Genomic DNA, 23782 nt, shown 5'->3' with positions numbered 1-23782 from the left:
GTGGAATATCTCGGAGACAAGATGCTGCACAAATTGACATGATGCAATGATGGTATTCTCTCACATGACGTAACCGGCTGTATAAAAGGTGAAGAAGCAGAACGCAGATGTAACGTCTGCTCCTATAGAAGGTCTGTGGAAACCTTTCATGAGTTTACAGCTCAGGCATCGTATTCGGATCAATTTTGCACATTTTCGTCATTCTAAATGTAACAAAGCCAAAGATTTCAGTCCGATCTGTCCCTCGTCATCACATAAGGTTTCAAAACAGAGAAAAATATGATTTTTGTTTTCCATTAACAAACTCGATCAGTTTTGAAGTAACGGTCGATACAGTACGTCGACCTGGATCTCCACCAGGGACAACAAATCAGCTTCCAAGTTTTTATCACAAATTGAGAAACACAACAGAGCTGATGCCGTAGCACAAAAGCACTTTGTTCATGTGGTCATGCAGCGTATCTCAGCGGTTAATAGAAAATGACGGTACAACAGAGACCAGATTTGTTTGAGTCCTAAATGTCTGACAAAAGGCTGAAGTCACCGAGGGTTAGGAAAGTTTTCCTTCAAGGCTGATGCACTTCAGATGAATATAAATCATTTATTTCATTTAACCTTTATGTGAGTCATAAAAACCAAATAATAAAAAAACATAAAGAAAAGAAACAGAATATCCATTAAAGCAGAAACATTACAGCCAGATCTCTAAACAAACACCAGAAACACAAGACGTAAACTTATGGAAGAAAAACAAAGAAATGAAAAACATGTAAGTTATTTTTTGGCAAACACAGATTGTCATTTTTAAAGAAAAGGATTAATGCTGATGATGTCGGACACGCTACTCTTCAGATGATAAGGAGGAAGTTTAGGGCTGTTTTTAAAAAAAGGCACGTTTCATATCCGATCTGCTCGCACATGCACACACGTCGAGTCCGGCTTCAGGTGAAGTATCAAACATCTCTTCAGGGTTCAGGTGTTCGTATTATTCGCTTCACTTCAGGCGATTGCAAACATGTAAATGGCTTCTAAACATCACCTGCTGGCGGGCGTCACACCAGCGGGACCCGCCGCCGATATTTGCATTAAATTCGATTATTGGCGATCGATCTTGTTAAAGACGGGCGCGTCCTGCTGACGCCGCAGACGCCGTCACCCCTGTGACCTTCAGCGGTGCTGGACTGACGCTGCGGTGCCTTAAAAACACTCGAGTCACAGCACATTACCTTTCAATTTAAACTGCGTTACAGCGGTTGATGAAAAAGCTGCGGCGCCTTTGGAACCACTGCTCAACCCGCTGAACCCTCCCGACACCCTCAAACTGCGTTTGCATTTAAATTGACCACAACTGTTAATTCTTCTACAAGCTGAGAACAACAGCAACAATTAAAACCCGGAAGAAAATGCTTTCCCACAGAGTCTCGTGTAATCATCCTGTACACGCTGCAGGAAGTTTTAACTGTGCTTTGGACTAAAAGTGTGGATCTTTGCTGGGCCAGCTGACCATGTCCGTTCTTCCTTTGACAGACAGATGCTCAATTTAACCATAAAGATAACCTGGATCTTTATTCTGAGATGTAAACAAAAACAATGTGAGACAATGTAGGAATGTTATGAAGTCCACAGACAAAAAAAAGCTGTTTTTACACAGTAAAGGTGCAGAAAATCCTTGTAAACCAAAACTATTTCCTCACTGGAAATACTTACAGACCATCTGATGTTCAATCAGGCCGACTGGGACTTTTATAAACTTCAGCTTCAAACCAAATAAAAGCTCCATTTACCTCACATGTTACCATGGGTTCAGTAGAAATCTGTACTTGTCCTCATTCTCCATTTGTTCCAAACTCTGAGGTGTGGAGCCTCAGACACTAATAATCCAAAATTAAAATCCACGGGAGAATTTCAGAGGAGCACGCATCCGGGCGGAGATAACCTTTAGGTGGTTTTTATTAAACTTGACCTGTGACTCTTTATATGCGGTTTTAATGCTGATCTGAATCCACTGAAATTACATTTATTTAAATAATTATTAATTTATCCAAACGACTGGGCGAAGACTTCGAGAAGGACTTTGGTGTTACCCAGTCACGCTTTAAGCATCTCAAAGTCAAAGCCTAATCTAGAGTAAACCTAGAGTTCATTATTAGACTGACAAGTCCTCTACACCCGACAGAGGGGCTGAAGCAGCAGATGGAAAGGGCCCATAACCCCGTTAAGTGGTAGAAAATGGACGGATGGAACCAACATCAGCCAAGCAGGAATCTGCATCTATGTTATAAAGCAACACACCTCCCAGCTCTACTTTCTTGCGCTTCTTAAATGCTGAATTCTGTCTTTGGTGGTTGCAAGCAGTCACAAAATCATATTCAGAAACAAAAGAACTCCTAACGGCTCCAACACGCTTAAGCAAAAATAGAAAAGTGACTGAAGATTGGTGAAGGATTGCAAATAATCACAGAGTGAGTCAGTCTGCACTGATGTGTCTCTACACAGCAGGTACTTCACTCAGCTGGTGGCCAACGGGTTGCATTGTGGTTACGTTGTTACATAAAAACAAAGGTTGCTCATATTAACGTGCAGTTAAGTTGCCGTCCTGCAGCAACTACGTTGCTATCTGATGAGGGACTTCTGTTCTGTTCTAGATGCCAGACTGAATGTAAAATGCCAATGACACACTGTCTTGCTGCCTTTTTATTTCCATCATTTGTCCATTTATTTCCAGAGCTGTTTGTCTCCAAAGGCTGAAAGTTCATTGCCCATGATTGCATTCATCTTTGCCGCGTTGTGATCTCAACTGTTTTCCTTAAAGCGGCGTTTTGTTCACCGTGCTTCGCTTTGCAGCTGAACCTGTCGTATGTCAAAGTTACTCTATGCTGTGACAGCTCAGCTCACAGTTCAGGTCAATTTAATTTGGGATCTGCCCGCTTTGTACTGCTGCTAGCTTGAATTTCACTGAGATTTCTCAGTCTGCGGTCACCACGCTGCTGGAGGTCACTGCTTGGGCTCTGAGCACCTACATTTTCCTGCAAACCTGTGTGCGACACTATAAGTCGAGCATGAAGGTTTTTCTGGTTGTTGTTAGTATTTCCAGATGATTTCCACTGTAATGTGAAAATCACACAGACAGAATCGTGCAACGGGTCAAAGATGGAAGTGTAAGGGCGATGATGAAGTTGGAAGAAGCTGCCAAGTGTCAGTGAAGTTACCATTGGTGTACAGTCCAGCGTGCACTTTATGAAGCCGTGCAGTTGGCTCCCTTCGCTTTTGGCCGCGGATGCCTTCGTCACAGCCAGAGCTGAAGCACTGTAGATCTCCATTATGCTGTCAGGTGTAGCTGCGTGATGGATACAGCTCGAGGCTGACAGAGTCATGAATGGGTGCTGAGGAGTAGAAGACGGGAAGACATGCCCTGTGTGTGAACTACAGGCGCGAGTGTCAGGTGATAAACAGAGATGGAGCTCCTCCTGGAAGCCTATCTGTCAGTGGATCTGTCACGGACGGAGCTTCATTGTTCACCGGGGGGAGGCGAGGAGATTGGAGGCAGCCGCCGCTGAGGAATGGATGCGCGTCAGACATGAAAGAGCGATCGTCCCCGATCCCTTCGTTTTTCTTCTCCTGTTGGTTCCTGTTCCAATCTCATTATCAAGTTTTGCAACAGAGCACAAGTCTGAATGTGACAGCCTCTTTTTCACGTCTGCTCTTCCGCTTGCTTTAATATATTTTTACTGGAACATTCTGCCCTCGAGGTCCGTCGGATCTTTTCTATAGTTTGGAATATGAATGAGGCAAACTTTAAGAGCGACCCACAGAGCTGTTAAGCAGCACGGCGTGTCAAGTAGCATGTTAGAGTACTCAGATTACACCAATGAGAGCATATGTTGCTGCAGATCAAAAACAGCACATTGTTGTTGAGCCAGCGTGGTGACAGAGCAGACGCCCTTGTTTCATATTCATATTCTTGTGTATCAGGGTGATGCTACGTGTCAGCTGCTACTTCAGAAGCACCGTTACTGCTGAATAAAACCAACCTGCTCTGCGATAGAGTCGCAGCTAAATCCCCAGTAGTCTACAAATCCTCCAGATAACAACACGATCGAGCTAACTGCAAAGGAAAAACTCATTTATCCACATTGTAGAATTCAGAACTACTTTGTTGCCCGTAATGTTGTTGTTGTAATGCGAGTCACACCACCCAACTCTAATCTTACGCCATACGTTTGCTTTAAATGAAGCGTTTGCTGGAAGAACGCTCTCCAGTGATGGTTGTGTTGACAATTTTGTCCGATACTTGGACAGCAATCCTGGCGGGTGATGAAGAAGGTTTAAACGTCTTTCTCTTCTGTTGGATACATTTTTAAAAAGTGAAAAACTCAAACTGTCTGGTGTTTATTGACAAAAAATCCTATTAATAAATTCCCTTTAACTGTCGTGCACTGTTCCAGCTTGAAACATGTGACATTTGGTCCCTTTTGACCAGGACATGTCCTTCAACGCACATATTAAACAAATATGTAAGACTGCTTTCTTCCATTTGTGCAACATCTCTAAAATTAGAAATATCCTGTCTCAGAGTGACGCTGAAAAACTAGTTCATGCATTTATTACTTCCAGGCTGGACTACTGCAATTCATTATTATCAGGAAGTCCTAAAAACTCACTGAAAAGCCTTCAGTTAATCCAAAATGCTGCAGCAAGAGTACTGACAGGGACTAGAAAGAGAGAGCATATTTCTCCTGTTTTGGCTTCCCTTCATTGGCTTCCTGTTAAATCCAGAATTGAATTCAAAATCCTGCTCCTCACATACAAGGTCTTAAATAATCAGGCCCCATCTTATCTTAATGACCTTGTAGTACCATATCACCCTATTAGAGCACTTCGCTCTCGCTCTGCAGGCCTACTTGTTGTTCCTAGAGTATTTAAAAGTAGAATGGGAGGGAGAGCCTTCAGTTTTCAGGCCCCTCTTCTGTGGAACCAGCTTCCAGTTTGGATTCAGGAGACAGACACTATCTCTACTTTTAAGATTAGGCTTCAAACTTTCCTTTTTACTAAAGCATATAGTTAGGGCTGGACCAGGTGACCCTGAATCCTCCCTTAGTTATGCTGCAATAGATGTAGGCTGCCGGGGATTCCCATGATGCATTGAGTTTTTCCTTTCCAGTCACCTTTCTCACTCACTATGTATTAACAGACCTCTCTGTATTGAATCATATCTGTTATTAATCTCTGTCTCTCTTCCACAGCATGTCTTTATCCTGTCTTCCTTCTCTCACCCCAACCAGTCACAGCAGATGGCCCCGCCCCTCCCTGAGCCTGGTTCTGTTGGAGGTTTCTTCCTGTTAAAAGGGAGTTTTTCCTTCCCACTGTCGCCAAAGTGCTGCTCATAGGGGGTCATATGATTGTTGGGCTTTTCTCTGTATCTACTGTACAATATAAAGCGCCTTGAGGCGACTTTTGTTGTGATTTGGCGCTATATAAACAAAATTTAATTGAATTTTCAAAAAATATTTGATAAATTACTCTTAATTACATTTAATTGACCCAACAAACGTTCAAAAAAAGGCACACTGCCCAACCAGCAGCAATAAGGCTTCCTGTACGGGAACCACAAATTGAAACACAGAGTTCTCACTTCTTGGTGTCAGTCAGGATGATGTTGGCTGTGACAAACATGAGGCAGAAGGCAGCCCACAGCAAAACGAACCACACCCAGAAGCTGTGGCGGAAGGGTGACCGGTGCTTGTTGATGGCATCTCTGCCCATCACAGGCTCCAGGTGGCGCCTGGCGTAAAAGACAAGGAAGGCTGGGACAATGTACTGGATCCCTGTACCGGCATAGGACCCTGTGATTCCCACCAAGGATTCCAAGTTGTGTGTACAGAAGGCCACCACGATGGGGGGCACGAGTGTAATGAGGGGAAATACCACTCGGTCCACCACCCACGGGTAGGTACCTCCGTCTCGGTGGAACAGGGTCTTCCAGTTGTTTCGAAGCGTGACGGCGATGATGGGGAAGTTGGTGCTGATGGTGAAGACGGGGAACAAGCCGAGGAAGTAGCGCAGCACCGGGATGTCCAAGACGTCGCAGTTGTCTGTGAAGTTCAGGGTGTACATGTCGTAGAGCAGCGAGCTATCGAAGCAGAAGATGGCGGTGAACGAGAGGAGCACGTAGAAGCCGAGGATGAGGACGTAGTCGAAAAGCACCAGCGAGCCGACGCGCTTCTTGTTAGAGATGGGCGTCACCAGGGACGGCAGCGAGTGTTGGCACATGAAGGAGTAGACGCACACCCCGAACAGGTTGGGGACCCCAGACAAGGAGGCGACAGGTGGGTGTCCCGCGCCGTGGTCTTTACCGATGCGAATTAATGCCAAGATGATCATCATGGTGAAAGCTGGAGGGACAAAAACAAAACAGGAAATAGATTTTAAAAACCCACTGATGGCAGAAAAGCTATAATACTATTGTACATTTGACCATCCTGGTAGAAAGGAGAACTATTCTGCTCATTTTCAGCTCCACTTTATTTTTCTTGAGTAGCTATGAAAGAAGTTAAAGTTCAAAACAAGCCTGCTTTCTTCCAACTGACTGCACCCCACAAACAGAGGATTTAAATCAGCGGGCCAGTGGGGCGTCAGCACTGTGTGCCTCAAATGACCCCCAAAGACCAATGGGTGATTCCTCGGCAACCTCCAGTCAGTAGGGAAAGATGTGTATTCCTCAACCAGTTGGTGAGTGCTTGTTGAGTTTGCGGACTGAAATCTGTTGCCGAGAGGATCCTCCACCAAAAACCTCCCTGTGATTGCTTTGGTTGCTAACAGATCGCTGAGGTTCCCACAGTTTACACGAAAGACCCTGACGAGCAAACACTTGCCAACTAACCACCGAACAGTAGCACGCCATATGGCATTTTTCAAAAGGCCCAGCTTTTATTTTGACAGTGAACAGTCTCCATTTCCAGTTTGCGTAACATTTTCACAGTTTTACTACTTTTACTAAGAAGGCCTAGTTGGCAAATTCAATTAAGTTCAGTTTTATTTATACACACCACCAAATGACAACAACAGTTGCCTTAAGGCGCTTTATAGTGTAAGGTAAAAACCCTACAATAATACAAAGAAAACAGAGAAAATCCCAACAATCATATGACCCCCTATGAGCAAGTGCTTTGGCAACAGCAGTAAGGAAAAACTTCCATTTAACAGGAAGAAACCTCCAGCACAGGGGTCCCCAACTCCAGGCCTCAAGGGCCTGCAGGTTTTAGATGTGTCCTTGAACCAACAGCTGATTCAAACGGCTAAATGACCTCCTCAACATGTCTTGAAGTTCTCCAGAGGTCTGCTAATGAACTAATCATTTGATTCAGGTGTGTAGACCCAGGGTGAGATCTAAAACCTGCAGGACACCGGACCTCGAGGCCTGGAGTTGGAGACCCCTGCTCTAGCAGAACAAGGCTCAGGGAGGGATGGCCGCCTGCCTTGACTGATTTGGGTGGGGGTGGATGGGTGTTGGTGGGTGGGTTGGGGGACACACAAATATTTGCAGACAAGTTGGAGTCCTCAATGCAACTTGCGGGTGACTGTAGAAATCTGCAAAGGACTTAAACAATCATAGGGAGGTTTTCAGTAGTACCCATATAACAGGAAGCACTTGGCAACAGGAAAATACCCGTTTTCCCTTAGTGATCGGTGGTTACTATGGGGTGCTCGACCGGTCTCTATGGTTGTGTGACTGCAGCCTCAGCGTGGTGGCTGACAGGAGTAAAAGGGAAATGTTGACCATTACACTAAATGAATCATTTCTCTGGGTTTAAACACCAAAATGTAAGTCAAATTAATCAAATAAACTATATCGTTCTTGCAGATTATATTTTTTAAAGATGTTTAACTTCAAACTTCTGCAAACTATTACAGTAAATGTGCTTTTTACACATTTTCAATTAAGTTATTTTAAAGATATCATGATCTGGTCATCTGGCCTTCAGTGTTTCGCAACTGCAGCTCAAAAAAATCTAATTTAGTTAAATATCAGTAACATAACTCTAACATTGGTTAGTAACATCCACAGGGTTAAACCTTGTAATCTTCCAAGTGTTATTAAAGGTATTTAGATTGAATCTTGTGTTTGTGAGTGGAGGAGGCGTTAGTGTGAGGGAGCTTCCTGTACATTATTTATTACAGGTTTCCAAATAACAAATAAAATAGTAATAAGGGAAGGTTTAAGTCAGCGTTTTTCTGATGATCTCACTTGATTTTAATGTTCTTATAAAACAGCAAAGTGAACCCAGTGTGCATGACAATGAGAGCTGGAACAGCCGTGGGTCAGCTCGGGCTCAGATGATGAAACGATCCTTTTTGTTGCTCCTCCCTAATCCAACCGCTTTTGTTCCTTTACATCCTCGACTAATTTTGCCTTTTACTGAAAGAGATAAGTACAGATAAGTAATGAAACCCTTGTTTCAGTGCTAATCACTGACAGATTAATGTGGTATTTTGTTGCCTTTGTGCAATCACAATGGAGCCGTCGAGATAAATTAACACCCTCCATCTTCACAATATTCCCGGCTAAACTGGGAACGCCAAGCTGCTTTTTGCTCTCTCTCCCTGGTTTTGGATCAAAAATCTCTGAATGTTTTTCAGCACGAGCCCTGTTTGATCATCTGGCTAACTGTTTCCAGTTGGATTAAACCTCTGGAGGTCAAAGTTCACCCAGTCTATAACTATTCATTTGGTTTAAATCCAGGCCTTTAAGCGTCTGTTTAATTCAACTTTTTTTAAATGAGGTATTTGGTGCATATAATCCACTCAACTTCAAATTGGTTATCATTCCACCTTTTTTGTGCTTTTATTTTGAATTAAACTGGGCTGCCAAACACACCGTACATAAAGTTGAAGGTGAATTTGACTGATTTCTATGGTTACAGAGTGAATTCTTTCAAAAGATCAACGAGGTGAAAACCTGATATGGTGACCACATTGTAGTCCGGTCTCAGTTCTCTCAGAGTTTAACCTCATGTGGATAAAGATGGCAGTGCTGAACTGCCTTCCAGCTGTTTGTTCCAGAAACATCAGGCGTAAAAAACAAACCAGTTTCACGGCCCAGTATAAAACCGTCCCGCGGTTCCCACTGCAGCTCCAATTGATTTCAGGAGGTGCATCGTGTGTCTAAAGGAGACTCCTGAGAGCCGCATGCAGTCCTGTTACAGGCTAACGGTCATGTGGCCCAGCAAGCCTCCAAATGCGCGCACACACACACACACTCACTCAATCAACCCGTGACACCAGGAGTTAGTCATAGCCCAGGCCAGGAGCCAGCTCCTCAGCTTTCATTATCAGCTGTCCTTTAAACACTCGGTGACATTTAGGAAGTGTCACTCGGACCATTATATGCCTGATATCTGCAGTAAAATAATTCTATACCTTAAACTCTGACATCACTCTAAAAGACTGAGACTCACGCCGTCTTTGATGGGACTATCTAACATCTCAGACCAGCAGCTAAACTGTAGGGATGCAGTATGTCACAAGGCAAGCTTTGTTCATCTGCACTGTGGCAAAATAACTGCTGACCAAAGAAGAACCAGGGAAAAAAAGCTCATTTTGCCTTTGTTTTAGTGTTTCAGTGTCAATGTAGAGCTTTACAAAAGAGCAATCGGATCTCTGAAAAAGAATATTCACTTTTATTCACTTGCTTAAATTTATCCGCATGGATAAAGAACAAAATCAGCACTGATTTCAGTATAACTTGGTATATATTTTATATCGTGCACAACTTAAAAAAAGGCAACGACACGACACTGCAAGCTCATGAGGTACCGACTCATCTATCAGAAAGCAGCGGCACTTTAAAGCGCACCATCCTTTATCGTCTGCTTTACTCAGAAAGTGAAGATCATGTAACAGAGAAACATGGCGCTCATCAGAAGCGTTTTTACTGAGGTCATACATCAAAGGAGAAGTAGGCTAATTTTGTCATAGACCTCGATTCAAACAGACTTCTTTGCAGAACCAGAAAGGTCACCCCCTAGTGGCCACGTCAAAAGAAAGCAACTCCATTCGACCCAGAAGCTGTGTCCATTGTTTAGCTTCCTCCAAAACTCGGGCCATTGTCTCCAGAGGCTAAACTCATGAGATTATAACTGACGGGCCGCCTGATTGAACACTTGCTGAAAATGTAGCCGTGTCAGGAAAACACAACACGGCTACATTTCGCACCCTTGTTTCACGCTTGCCTTGAATCTCACACGTAAGCACAAACTCTCTAAAACCCGTTTCACGACTGTTCAATATTGAATGCATCTTTGGCTTAGGCCCAATGTAATCTGTGGCTCCGGGGAAAGCTCTGCGACTCACCGCTACAACCTCAACCCTCTTACGCAGAGATGTCGAACGAATGGGCAACACACCAGCTTTCAAGGACGATGACACGCAAAAAAGTTCCTTAATTTATCCGTGCTGTTTAGATACTCTTTCTGAATTGCTCTCTCTTCCTACAAAACATCTGCAATGTGTGAAAGAGTCATTGCCAAAACCATCTGTCTGCCCCCTTTGCTCCGCCTGTCTTCTTTCTCCTTCAAACTCATCTTTTTCCGCCTTTCTGTCTGCACGAAGCTATGTGTGAAATAGCTGGCAACTAAACCCGTCTGCCTGCGGTACACCAGGGAGACGAAGGTGCAGGGGAAGAGAAAGAAGGCTTGACACCAACACTCACAGGCTGCACAGGAAGGAAACTAGCAGGGGCTTTTAATTAAGAGTGCCTCAGGGTGGTTGGGCACGGTTACATTACCTAAAGCACCTTTTTCCAAGTCTGGCCAAGATTAAGATGCTGCAGGAGAGCCTGCAAGGACAACGGGGCTGGTTGCACTGGGAAGCTCCCAGTCAAAACTTATTCAAGCTTAAAAATGAAATGCTTTTAAATTGAAAAGAATCGAATTTTTGGCCCACAATTAGAACATTTTTATGCTGATCAGACACAAAGCACTCATTTATCCCACTAAAGTCACAGGAACCAGCTCATTATAATTCAAAGTAACTGAAAGTCAATCAGATGGCAGAGAGGAGCTGAGCACTAGATTGAAGCCTTTCATAATGTGCTCATTTGTCACCGGCCCTCGCCTGCATAACGCTACACGAGGTGGGCAAATCACGTCCGGCCGTGACAATTTTATCGCGCTCATTGCACCTGTAAGCCATGAATCTCAATGCTGGAGTACTGTACGGCCGTGAAATGAAAGCATATTAGCTTTGATCACCTTAACTGAGTGTAGACGTTTATTTACATAGTAAATTCAGTAAGGCCTCGTAATTCTCTGGACTGACGTAGGAGACGAGCATAAGGGGCATTCGTTGCTCCTTAAAAGGCATTATTCAGTGACAAATTACAGAGAGCCGCGTAGTGCATGCACACGACTCTGCGTTAATCTAAACTCGTCACGTCTTCTTGTAGCCGTTAATGCTCCTGTCTTCTTCTGTGGTTTTTATTTGCTCACCGGAAACATTTCACACGTAAACCTCAAATGATTTCAGGAGAATTAGACCTAAAGATATTTTTACCAAGTATGCGAGCGAGTAAAAGCGTAGACAGTATTATTTTATTGCTCTATTGCCGTCTTAGCCAATCCTAAGACCTAAAAATGCCAAACCAGTTAACTGACCTGTAAATTAGGTGTCACAAACATCCACACTTGCTAGTATACACAACAGGAAATGCTGTGCGCCCTGCTGAAATTACTCCTTTTGGTTTAGGTGATGGATTGAGTGTGCAAAAGGCACCGGAGCCGTTAATGCTACTATTTGCACGTTGATGCAATCTGACATCTCATGGACTTCATCACAGGAGTGACTAATGTCTGATCTGACTGTATACTTGCATATCTACCAGTCATCAGCCATCTTTGGCCTGTCTCCAGAGGCTTCCTTCTCTCACCCCAACCAGTCGCAGCAGATGGCCCCGCCCCTCCCTGAGCCTGGTTCTGCCGGAGGTTTCTTCCTGTTAAAAGGGAGTTTTTCCTTCCCACTGTCGCCAAAGTGCTGCTCATAGGGGGTCATATGATTGTTGGGTTTTTCTCTGTATCTATGAAGCTCCTTGAGGCGACTTTTGTTGTGATTTGGCGCTATATAAATAAAATTGAATTGAATTGAATTGAATTGGGAGCTTATTTGGACAGTTACACTGAAATCACAGGTTATAAATGCTTGAAATTAAACTTTCACAATCACCTTCATGGACTAGATTTCAGTGCCACGTCTGTGCAGTGCACATGTGGAAGCGTGAAAACAACACCCATCTTTCAAAGCCCCTGCACAACACACCATCACAGACAGGATGAGCCATTACCCCTGCACCTACCCGTCGAGATATGCTAATTCAACGCGCCTTCACATAGACACACAGAGCCCAACCAATACTCTCCACTGCACTTGACGTGCGACAACAAGAGCCGAGTAAATTGAGCAACCACGCATCCCAATCCCCACGACTAGGCCCGTCCATCTCTTTGAGCCAGTGATTTATATTACCTGGATGGGAACGCCATTGACCTTGTGAGGAATGCTTCAACTTAACGACCCTCCAGAGCAAGCTCGTACGGCTGTGTTGTCTCGAGTAGCAAACACAGCAGACGCGGTTAGAGCCGAGGCTGCCAGACTCTCTCGATGCTCCAAGAAGTCATCGACTGCCTTGAGAGAAAGACTCCCAGCTGCTATCGGAGAAGAGATGGGAATCCTGGACTCAATCAATGAGGAGAAAATGGTAGAAGGTGAGAGGTGATCAATCTCATGTGCAGTGGTGCACAGGACAGCTGAAAGTTGGGAGGCCCTGCTCTTTGAACGGAACAACGCGAGTACTTAAGTGTGAGCGATTCACTGATGACTGCAGGAAGGTCAAGGACTTCTGCGCTGTGCTTTGATGCTTAATAAAGCAGCCGTGCTGAAGAGGAAATGCTGCGCGCTCGAATGTAACGCGAGGTTCTGGTGATGCTGCTTGTTTTCTTGTCACGTTGGCCAATTTAAGCATCCCCCCCCTCTGGCAGTTTTAACGCACAGCAATCTTGCCATCCCTAATTAAGAGAGGTACTCCTTGAGCGCTCTTGGATAATCTCTGCAGTAATTAGTAGCTCCGGCTCTTTGCCCAGGTCTCACCAGGGTTTCAGGAATTCTCACTGTGCCGAGCCTCCATCACGTCAAGCCTATCAGGAGCAGAGGTAGCGAGCTGCTGGGGCTGTTGAATTACTCGTGTTTGTTGGGTGATAAGTGGCTTCCTCGCCTCCTGACGTGCTCTGTGATGTTGGATGGGGCTTTCTGTATACATGGCACAAAGCAGCGCAGCGGTTGGCTGCACCGTTTAGCACCCCATGCTGCAGCTGAGGTTCACAGACACGAGCCAGCCAAACCTCTGTTTCACTGATTTAAATGCTTTGATAAAGATGCTGAATTTCATTTTATTTATATAGCAACGACTCGCAACATCAGTCGCCTCAAGGTGCTTTATAGAAAAGGAAACACACAATATAAAGAAGTGGTTTATTCTTCATTTAAAAAAAGGTTAGGTCTAAAACAAAAACATTTCTCTGGCTCATTCTACTTTCTCAAAAGAAATTATTAGATTTTTATAATTATTCTATGACTTAAATATGTTGATTTTAAATGACTGTGATGCTTTTTTAAATTGTCCGTGTCTAAAGTAACTTATAAAATAGACTGTCAGGACTTTCCCAGTAAAATGTTTTCCAGAGGAAGAACTATGAATAAATGTTAAACATCACGAGTTTAACATGCAGGTGTAACCACGGTAACTTCTGACCCCACTTCCGCCAGTCCCTTTATTGTGGCGGGAATGAACCCCGTATAAGTTCCGGGTCAATCAGCTGCATGTCCCCTGCTCCTCTGGCTGCTGTTGTCCCTGTGGTTGGCATACTTGTCAGATATTGACAAATTTTACATTGCATACTAGTTGACAGCGTGCAATAACCCGGCCGATTCATTCATCTTTACACCACCTCACAATCGACTCAATGGTCAGGTATTTTCCCCCCCGCGATCAGCCCTGATCAGCACGGGATGGCGAGCCACCCGACCACCGCTAGGTTGCGGTAGGAATCGTAAACCTATGGACTGAATTAAACTGTTGACACATAACCTATCACAGGTCCATGGAACTAAACTAAATCTCATACTGGACTAAACCTCATCCCACCTCCTTTTGGACCATAATAAGCTGTTTTGTATTGTTAACATTATTTTGTTTGTGATATATATGCATATATTTGTTCTTTTTTTGTATATCTGTCTATATATTTATCATAACATACACAATATATATATGTTTGAGCTCTATTTTGGTTTCCTGTGTTTTATTCACACACTCAGGCTCCATAGTTGAGACTACTTCTGAAAGCTCATTGTCTATGAAGCTGCAGTCAGGCGCCCTGGTCCTTTAACCGCGTTACACAGTCATATGTCATCTTCGAAACAACTCTGGTGCATCAGTAAAGTGATAAAACGGCAATCACAGGAAGTCTGTCTGCTATCAGTTTGCAACTGAAAGGGGCCAAACTGGTAATGACATGCGAACTGTGATAGCACAGCAATTAGCTGCGACACGCCAGGGAAAATCTGCATAAACAGATATTAACTCACATTAAGAGCCCAGCCAATTGTCAGAGATTTGAAAAAACAAAATCACAGCTCCTGTAGGACAGCAATCAACCACAAAATGAAAAAGGTGCTCAGATTATTAATGAACAGAATAAAACCAGTTGAGCCGAGTCTCCTGCTGCAAAAAGACATCGCAGAGTGAGAAAAATTCAGCAAAGTTTTATCTCCTAGCTCAACACAAACGCAACGTTTGGGAAAAATCCATGGTGGATTTTATACTGAGGTTTAGCTGCTACGTTGGATATGAAGCACTTAAAACAGTGTAACTAATGAAGCCCATCTTACCAAACAGGAATTTTAGCATCAGGGGAAGAGCACAGTCAAACTCTGTCATCAGATTCATGGAAGAATCTCTCCTCTGGATAATGTTAGCTAATGCAAGTATCCATGTTAATATATAAAAAAACCTGTCTTGAATAGACGAGGTCTGTTAATTGACCCTCAATGCTGGTCTATAAACTCCACAAAGCATTTTCATGTTATTTTACCAGCTAATGTTACAAACTCACCGTCACCAGACTCCTGCAGTGTAGCTAGGTTACAGCTCCCTGCTTGCTAACGTTGTACGTCCTGCTATTAGCTGCTTTGTCATGTCCAACCCAACTTTCTGTGAGTATACAGTATATATACTGGTTTCTCAGTTGTTGGACAGTGTCAGCTGTTTACATTTTAATCAATGTTTTTAAAAAAGCCTATCAAACATAATTCTAATATTACGCCTAATTAAGGTCAAATGTCAAATAAACGACCACAATGCTAAGTGGATTAAGCATTAACGATTTTTTTAACAAATGGCTGAATCTGCAGCATTTTAATCACTTTAATCAAATCTTTCTGTGTAATGACACCGAGGTAAACAAAGACCTGAGGTCAGTGTCTCTAATTAAAACCTTAGCTAGTGGATACAGTTGTGTTGGATTTGATTCCTGAACCACCTCAAAAACATCTCTGCAGAAAATCAAAGTGGCCATCACACAAAGGAACATCAATGCTAAGCAGCAAAGCCAGGCAGGCAGTAAAAACACTGAAAGTGGTTGTGATCATGTAAATGTTTAGACGCAAAAAAAGAAAAGGTTCTTTGCTCCTGACAACACAAATGTCACTGAAAGCCAGAACAGGACTGATGCTCTTCAGCTGGTCTTGAAATGTAATTTTTCAGTGATTCTGGCTGCTGTTCACTTCATTAAGACCAGCTCATAATTCACCACCCGCTCTGAATGAGCAGAACCTTTCCAGTCAACAAGCCACCACAGTTCCCCTGACCTTCAAAAACAATATCTCAATCCCTCGGCCATTTAAAATGGCAGTGGGCAGCTGTGAGCATCCCTGCGGGGAATTTCTTAGCTCTTTACATCATGTTGTTGTAAACTAAGAACAGATGGATAGATGGATGGAGAGACCTGCGGATCGCTGAAACTACCAGCAAGAGCAAAAGCTATTTATGAAAGATGAACTCAGGACAAAATCTTAAAGATTTAAAGTGTTTTAACTCTTTAAGACCTACCATAGAACCAAGTCCGCCAGATCTTATATTATATTTTTACATGTTGTGGAGCCATTTTTGGGAGCATTTCAAGTTGATATACATCAATACAACCATTATAGCCCAAATTTTAATAACATGTCTGCATTAAGTGCATAGTAATTACATAGATTGCAAAAAAGTGCAATAAACTACAAAAAAAATTAAAATTGTTTTTGTTTTTTAACATATATTTCTAGTTAGAGAAATTTAAGAGGCTTATCCCTCAAAACTGTAAATACAAAAAAGTTGCACAAAATAGTTTCCCACCACAGGAAATTTATTTTGAGTGTCTTCATAGTTTTATTTTTGAAATACACCAATTTTTATATACTGCAGGAAAAACGAAAATAAATATTATAATGCAAATTTGCAAAAAAGCAGCATATGCATCAAAATAAACTATTTCCAGCAGTGCAATATGAGTCCTAAGCATCCCAGAAACCACACAGAAAGTCATAAAGTCTAACATAACTTTTAAAAACACCAGTATAGGCTCATTGAGGCCCGGAGGGTAAAAAACTACATTTCCGCGAAAATGACGTCACTTCCGGTTTCGGGCAGGTCATGGCGGACATGCGATAGTTCGCGCTGACGTCTATTCCAACGTAGGAAGTGTTATGAACAGCTGATCGGATCGGCAAAGCGTGTTTCTGGAATATTATGTTTTTGTTGCTGCAAGTGCTTTTTATGCAGTTTTTGCAAAGCTATATGTGGAAGGAAACTGTGACCGAGGACAAGCTGATGGCATAAGATGTAAGTACAACTCCTCAGGTTTCATATGCAAAACAAATTATTGCGCTAGCTCACATGGTTGTAGTGCTACCGGGATTTAAAAATAGTTACGCAAAACAGAGCGTGCCCGCTCCGACCGGCTTTAAAGGGTTAATGAATTACACTGAAATCAAAAAGTACTATTTTTGGACAAACTAAAGTCATATCCTGCTGCCAGCCAGTCAAGCTAGAGTTTAAATGTTTTCATTTTTCCCAATAATGGGAGATGGGAGTTTCGTGATCGAGGACTGTTTCAGCCACAAACATCGAGTACAAATCTTTAAAGGCTTTCCTGTTAAGTAAGTCTGATGGCTGTTTTTAGGAGCCCTGAGATCCATATGGCACCGACCTACTGATAAACAGACAGCAGCCCCTCTACACATCTATCCACACGTCTCAGGAGAGATGGCTGGCAGTAATTAATACTTATTTACTGAGCAGACAGGCTGTTAACTTTTTCCCTTTGTCTCATATGACTCAATAACAATTAGAGAAGCTGTGTACTCCTGTAAGTGTTTGGAAAGTGTCCTTCTGGAGCACCAGTAATGATCCACTCAGCTGACAGCGGGCAGGAAGAGGCCGGCTGCAACAGGTTACAGCAATGTCTGCCTTTACCTTATATTTATTAAGATTAATGTGAAAAAAAATAAATAAATAAGGTGAAGACACTCCAACTACATCTAACTGCAGCTACATCGTGTGTACATACACTGAATATTCATATACGAGCTGTGCACTGTGGTTCCTTCTCTGTCTCCTTGTCCTTCACCAACATGTGAGGTACTTCTGCTGTGAGACACGTTATCGCAGAGATGCAGATGGCCCTGATGACGTCCTTTATTAGTGACTATAAAGCATTAATTTAGATTTATATGGCGCCGCTGCAAACAAGGTGACTAAATGACTGCAGCTAGGAATAAAAGGTGTCACGCTGACCCGGGCTAATGGCGACTCTGCTGAATATCCCAGCGTGTCACCGACAGCCGAGCAGCGGGCAGGTACACCATCACTCATGTTTGGTGTAAAAACCGGGCTCTCTGGACAACGAGGTGACTGCAGTTGAGTGGCAACAACTGTGACAAGGCCGGAGCCGAGGGCGGCGGGCGGGGCACCGACGCACCGGCCAGCTGCTACCCCTGACATCAAACGCACCCCGTCCTCGCTCAGGGCAGCGCATGTGACTGCAGGTGCGTCCGGGGATCGGTGAGTAATGGTCAGGAGGGGAAGCAGGGTCTCCTGTCTCATGTGGTCAGTGTCAGCGGATACCGAGACCCAGGGACACAATATAAAAAACAACTACACAACAGACATTTTCCAGATGGTAGAATTACAAAATATGGGGCTACGAGTTCGAGCGCACCAGCTCGCAAACAAGCGTCTTATCCTTCATTTGTTCATATCTGTTCATATTCTGCATGCAGCTTATTTGCTCCAGCACATTCACGTCTCTTTGGTTGTTTGTCTGAACGTCACACTCAACAGCATTCACAAAAAGAGACTCAATTCTAGTGGGACAATACACTGACTCGTCCTCAAGACGCAGCAAACAACTGTAACTCAGACTGTCGTTACACACTGAGAAGGCTGCTTGCTGCTCTGCACCAAAAACAAAGATGCACAACTGGACAGAGCAAAGAAAAGGATCCAGGCCGATAATGAGGATTGATGGCGTGATGGACAAAGTAGGCCACGACGAGGGCCAAGACATCAGTGCACAGGTCGGTACTTGGACTCGGAGTGTTACAGAAGGTTATTAAGTCCTCATTTTAAAGTGTAAGAAAGTGGAAACTGCTGGATGTAAAACAGGACGTGAAAGAGTCGACTCTTTCGACAGCGCTAACGCTTTAGCTGTCGTCTCTCGTAAAGAGGTCGACTTGCTTCTGGATTGTTGTGGAGCGCTTTTATGTCTGAGAACAGCACTGACCTTTACAGACACTGACTGAATGTGTGCTGTTTGTGTAGTTGACTAAATGTGTGCGACTGACAGAGCTGTGTGGTGTGAATGTCACTACAGGAGAAGTGTTAATTGATCATAGAAGATCATTTCCAGACAAAAGGAAAGACTGGGAATTTTGATATGCTTCACTAGTTAAATGTGCTGCAGGACTGTATATGTCCTCTTCCCCCAGTGTATCCGTCTGTTTATACATGTTGCTTTGAAGGGTTTTTAACTTTTAGCAGGTTGTATCAGTATTTATCCTATACTGGTAATATGAGCAGCTGAGGGCCCGTGCAGTTATATTTAACTACTAATTTTAGCATTATTTCACATTTTTATCCCTCCAAGAGCCGGTCAATGACATGATCACTTTGCTAGTGAATAATTCATTCACTCTAATGTTCAGTAATCAGCTAGCCTGATCTATTTCAGCTGCTTCAGCCCAGCAAGGTGACGCAGAAATTCATCCACAGGACGAGAGACTCACTGGAGACGCAGCTGATTTTGATGCTCACGTTCAGAGAGAATTATTTAATAGTTCGTTTAATAAGCACGTCTGCTTCTCTTCTCTGCCAAAACTCGAGCTAAAGTACAGCAGACCCAGAACAAAATAAGTACGACAAGTTTATCTTTGGCTTTTATCAACAACTTCAAAGTAATTTCGATGGTTTAAGCCCCGCCCTACAAAAAAAACAGGCTGTTTTTTCTTTTTTAACGATCTGTTGTTCCGGTATCTTCTCTTGTCCACTGGAGCCGTTTTAAATCATTATCCCGTGTTGTTTGCAGCCCTGCAAAAGTGACACGACCAATCAATTGCAGAGCCAGGGGACGCTGAGACGAGGAAGAGGGAAGGATGCAGCTAAAACCGGCGTGTTATTTAGTCAGACGATGGACAGAGCGCGAACGCTGTTGTGTCTGCGTGCGTTTACGTGAGCGAGCGTGCGGTCGTACGGGGGCGGCGGGACTGCCATGATTCAGTGGTGTTGTGATTTTACCAGTGGACCCAGGACAGGCGGTTTATTTTCATCCGTCGCCGTGTGAGTGACGGTCCAATCAAGCTTGGGACGGGCTGTCAAGCCTGTCAGGCTGAGGAATGAGAGGAGATGGGAATCAAAGACACGGAGCAGGACCAAACCATGATGGACGGACCTTAAACGCAGCAGCCACACAGGCAGGTGAAGGCAGGAGGGAGGGATGAAAGAAACTCTGAGGGAGACGCCGATAAAATGGAAATATGCGCGTGTGGAAAAAGAGGCTGCAGAAACGGAGAGGTCACAGAAAGCGAGGCGAGAAAATAGTGAAAAGAAAAACAGCACGTTACGAGGGAAGATTGCAGGAATGTTTTCTTACCAATCCATCGCATCAGTGAGGTGAGAATCTGGAGATACTTCGTCTTCTGGGCGTTGAAGAAGGTGAACGGGCCCAACAAAACAGTGAACACGCTCTGTGGGAACAGCAAATGGGAAAGCACATTTAGCTAGCTGAAGAAGGCACATTCATTAATTAAGAAGTGCTTTACATTTCTTAATTAGGTCAGAAATCAATCACAGTCATGTAAAAGCTCCCATATGGAAAAGATATATATAAATCTTATAAAGTTTGTATCTGTCTTGTGTGAAACTTGTATGAAAAGCATACAAGAGTGAAAACACATAAGATTCCTTGAAAAATTATATAATGAAACTTGTATGTTTTGGATACTTGCTAAAAAATATATGAAAGTAATGGGAAAGTGGCCACTTTCATGAGTAAATCATATATGTTTTTACTATTTCTTTTCCATATGGGCTGTTAAACCATAAGAGATGAAAAATACGGAGAAAGTAGACAGAAGCACTTTTTATTAACCTCCAAAATTGGAAAAATAGCCACAGAAAAACCACCAATGCAAACTAAAACGGCCCATTACAGTAAAATCGCTCAAGAAAAATAAATATGTCAGAGAAAAAAAGGTCAATAAAATATAAAAATGACTCAGAAAAGTAACAAAAGCTCAATAAACTAGAAAAAATATATCAATTATCAATAATAATAATTGTTCTAATGAATATGTCTAATATATTGTGCAGAGTAACGCAAACAGTGCAGGATCCTGAAACTAGACCAAGAGATTAACAGTAAAGAAACGTTTCCTGTGTTACATGAATAATAATCTGTCAGTCAATCTGTTAAAAGAAAGAAAATCACTTCTGCTCGTCTGTATTACTGGATCGGACTGTGAAGCTACTGTAAAGTATCTCTTGTGTTCTTACACTGGGCCACAGTTCACCTCCTGTCTGATACAGGTCGTTTTAGCTCCTCCCCCTTTAATCAACAATATTCGGCTGTCACTCATGAACATGTTTGGGCTTCTCTGCTCACAGGAATTACTCGCACATACACTGACCCCATTATTTGAAACTGTGGCTACCATTATAACGACATATGTCAGGGGTTTCTTGTAAATGAAAAGCAAAAAAATGACCAAAAAGAACTTTCTCCCCATTTTAAACCAGAAAAATATCCCATATAACAACAGAAAGGAACGAAAAAACATAGCTGGAAAAACACTTTCTGGCTTCAGCATCGCAGCTTTTCCCAACTCCTGAGTTGGGCTGATCCTGCAGACTTCAGTCAGCAACTCTTTTTTTGTCTCGCAGTTGTGACACTGACATGCAATTCTGAAACGCTATCGAAGACGCAACATTCCTCAAGTGCTGTCAAAATCCCATCAGCGCTCTCAAAGATGGGTGAAAAGATGAAGAGGTGGCCCGATCCATAGTACAACAAAAATTTCAAATCCTCCCAGGCCACAGCTCTGATTGCCTATCAGATACTTTCTTTATCAAGAGCTGCAATCAGACGCAGCTCAGCTACTGTAGCTCCATTCCCATCAGCTCCCATCACTCCCTCTCCCCCACGCCTGCAAACGTATTCCCTTCATCCGTCTCTTCCATATCCCCGCTCTCTGACACGCTCAGGTCTGACTGCACAGTTTGAGTGGCATGTGATCTCCGAGGCAGTCGCTTGTGTGCTTTTTCATCTGAAGAGCAGCCTGCAGGCTTTCAAAGAGAGGACCTCGCTCTCCCATCAAACGCATGAGGACAGACACACACTGACACACACACACACACCTCTGCGAGAGCGCAGGATTTCAGCCCAGCAGTGGAGGTGCACAAACAGGCTGCTTAACACCTTCCAAAGTACTTGAAAAATAAAAAGAACGAGGCGAATTTAGCACTTTTAAAATTTTGATGAAAAAAGTGCCAGCAGCGTATCCCTGAACGAGGACTTCACTGGCACAAAATCAAATAATACCAGTTTGTATAAAAGGGTGGGTGGATGGTAACACAAAGGTGCTTTTATAATGTTTGAAGACATCGATGGAACTGCTACAAATGGCTTCCTCGTTTTTTCTTTTTAAATTTTCAGACCTTTACTGTCCCCAAACGATGGGTAATAATCACTTCAATGCTATTCTTTTACAGCAACACAAGTTTATATCAGTTTTTTCTCCACACGTATAAAATGTCTCAGGAACTATGTGATGGATTTGTTCAGACACTGAGAATGAATACAACAACGTGGCCTGTCCACATCCTATTGATCCAGAACTGGCTGCAATCCAGGAGCACCTGCAGTCCTCAACGGAGTGAATGAAGCTGAAACACTTTACAGCTGCTGCTAAACATAAAAAACTCCCAGTTTATTTTAGTTTTCACAAATGTAACATGACTGCATGTGCAATTTTGTAAAAACAATGTTAGCATCCTGCTAATGCATGCTAACTGGTTGGTTAAAGACTCATCACTCTCTTGATGGTAACTGTTTCCAACTATAGACGCTAGCAGGATCGTTAATTCAATTCAATTCAATTTTATTTATAAAGCGCCAAATCACAACAAAAGTCGCCTCAAGGCGCTTCATAGATACAGAGAAAAACCCAACAATCATATGACCCCCTATGAGCAAGCACTTTGGCGACAGTGGGAAGGAAAAACTCCCTTTTAACAGGAAGAAACCTCCGGCAGAACCAGGCTCAGGGAGGGGCGGGGCCATCTGCTGTGATTGGTTGGGGTGAGAGAAGGAAGACAGGATAAAGACATGCTGTGGAAGAGAGACAGAGGTTAATAACAGATATGATTCAACACAGAGAGGTCTGTTAACACATAGTGAGTGAGAAAGGTGACTGGAAAGAAAAAACTCAATGCATCATGGGAATCCCCGGCAGCCTACATCTATTGCAGCATAACTAAGGGAGGATTCAGGGTCACCTGGTCCAGCCCTAACTATATGCTTTAGCAAAAAGGAAAGTTTGAAGCCTAATCTTAAAAGTAGAGATAGTGTCTGTCTCCCGAATCCAAACTGGAAGCTGGTTCCACAGAAGAGGGGCCTGAAAACTGAAGGCTCTCCCTCCCATTCTACTTTTAAATACTCTAGGAACAACAAGTAGGCCTGCAGAGCGAGAGCGAAGTGCTCTAATAGGGTGATATGGTACTACAAGGTCATTAAGATAAGATGGGGCCTGATTATTTAAGACCTTGTATGTGAGGAGCAGGATTTTGAATTCAATTCAATTCAATTAAATAAACATAAAGTCACATGTGTGTATAAGAAGGAGTTTGAGTCCTCTGTGGGAGCTTCAGCATCTCTAAAACCTTTTCTAACACTAAAAGCTGATGAAAGAAGGCAAACAGTTATGGACCTCCTGTGTTGACCCCTCCATCAAAAACACAATAAAATGAAAAGACACTTTGTATATTTAACCCTCTCCAGGCATGCGTTGCCGATTTGCAACAGTTAAAAGCTAACAACCTGATTACCCCACATACATATGACAGAAGCGAGGCTGCCATATCGCGCCATCGGCCCCTCTGGCCAACACCAGTAGGCGGTAGGTGAAGTGTCTTGCCCAA

At 43.2% G+C, this 23782-nt stretch overlaps 1 protein-coding gene across 2 annotated transcripts in view; it reads right to left on the bottom strand.

Moving 5' to 3' along the window:
• Positions 1-2703: 2703 nt before the first annotated feature.
• The window catches only part of slc38a12 (solute carrier family 38 member 12), an 89741-nt gene continuing 68662 nt past the window's right edge, over positions 2704-23782 (bottom strand). For both annotated transcript variants that reach the window (XM_085158185.1, XM_085158184.1), the window contains exons 9-10: positions 20238-20331; positions 2704-6392 (exon numbers count right to left, since the gene is read on the bottom strand). In XM_085158185.1, the coding sequence (XP_085014311.1) occupies positions 5629-6392; positions 20238-20331 (858 nt within the window). In that variant the 3' untranslated portion in view covers positions 2704-5628. The remainder of the gene's footprint in view (positions 6393-20237; positions 20332-23782) is intronic.

This window comes from Neolamprologus multifasciatus, chromosome 4 (assembly GCF_963576455.1).
Source record: "Neolamprologus multifasciatus chromosome 4, fNeoMul1.2, whole genome shotgun sequence".
In the NCBI taxonomy this organism is placed as follows: Eukaryota; Metazoa; Chordata; class Actinopteri; order Cichliformes; family Cichlidae; genus Neolamprologus; species Neolamprologus multifasciatus.
This window is presented reverse-complemented; position numbering and strand designations above follow the sequence as displayed.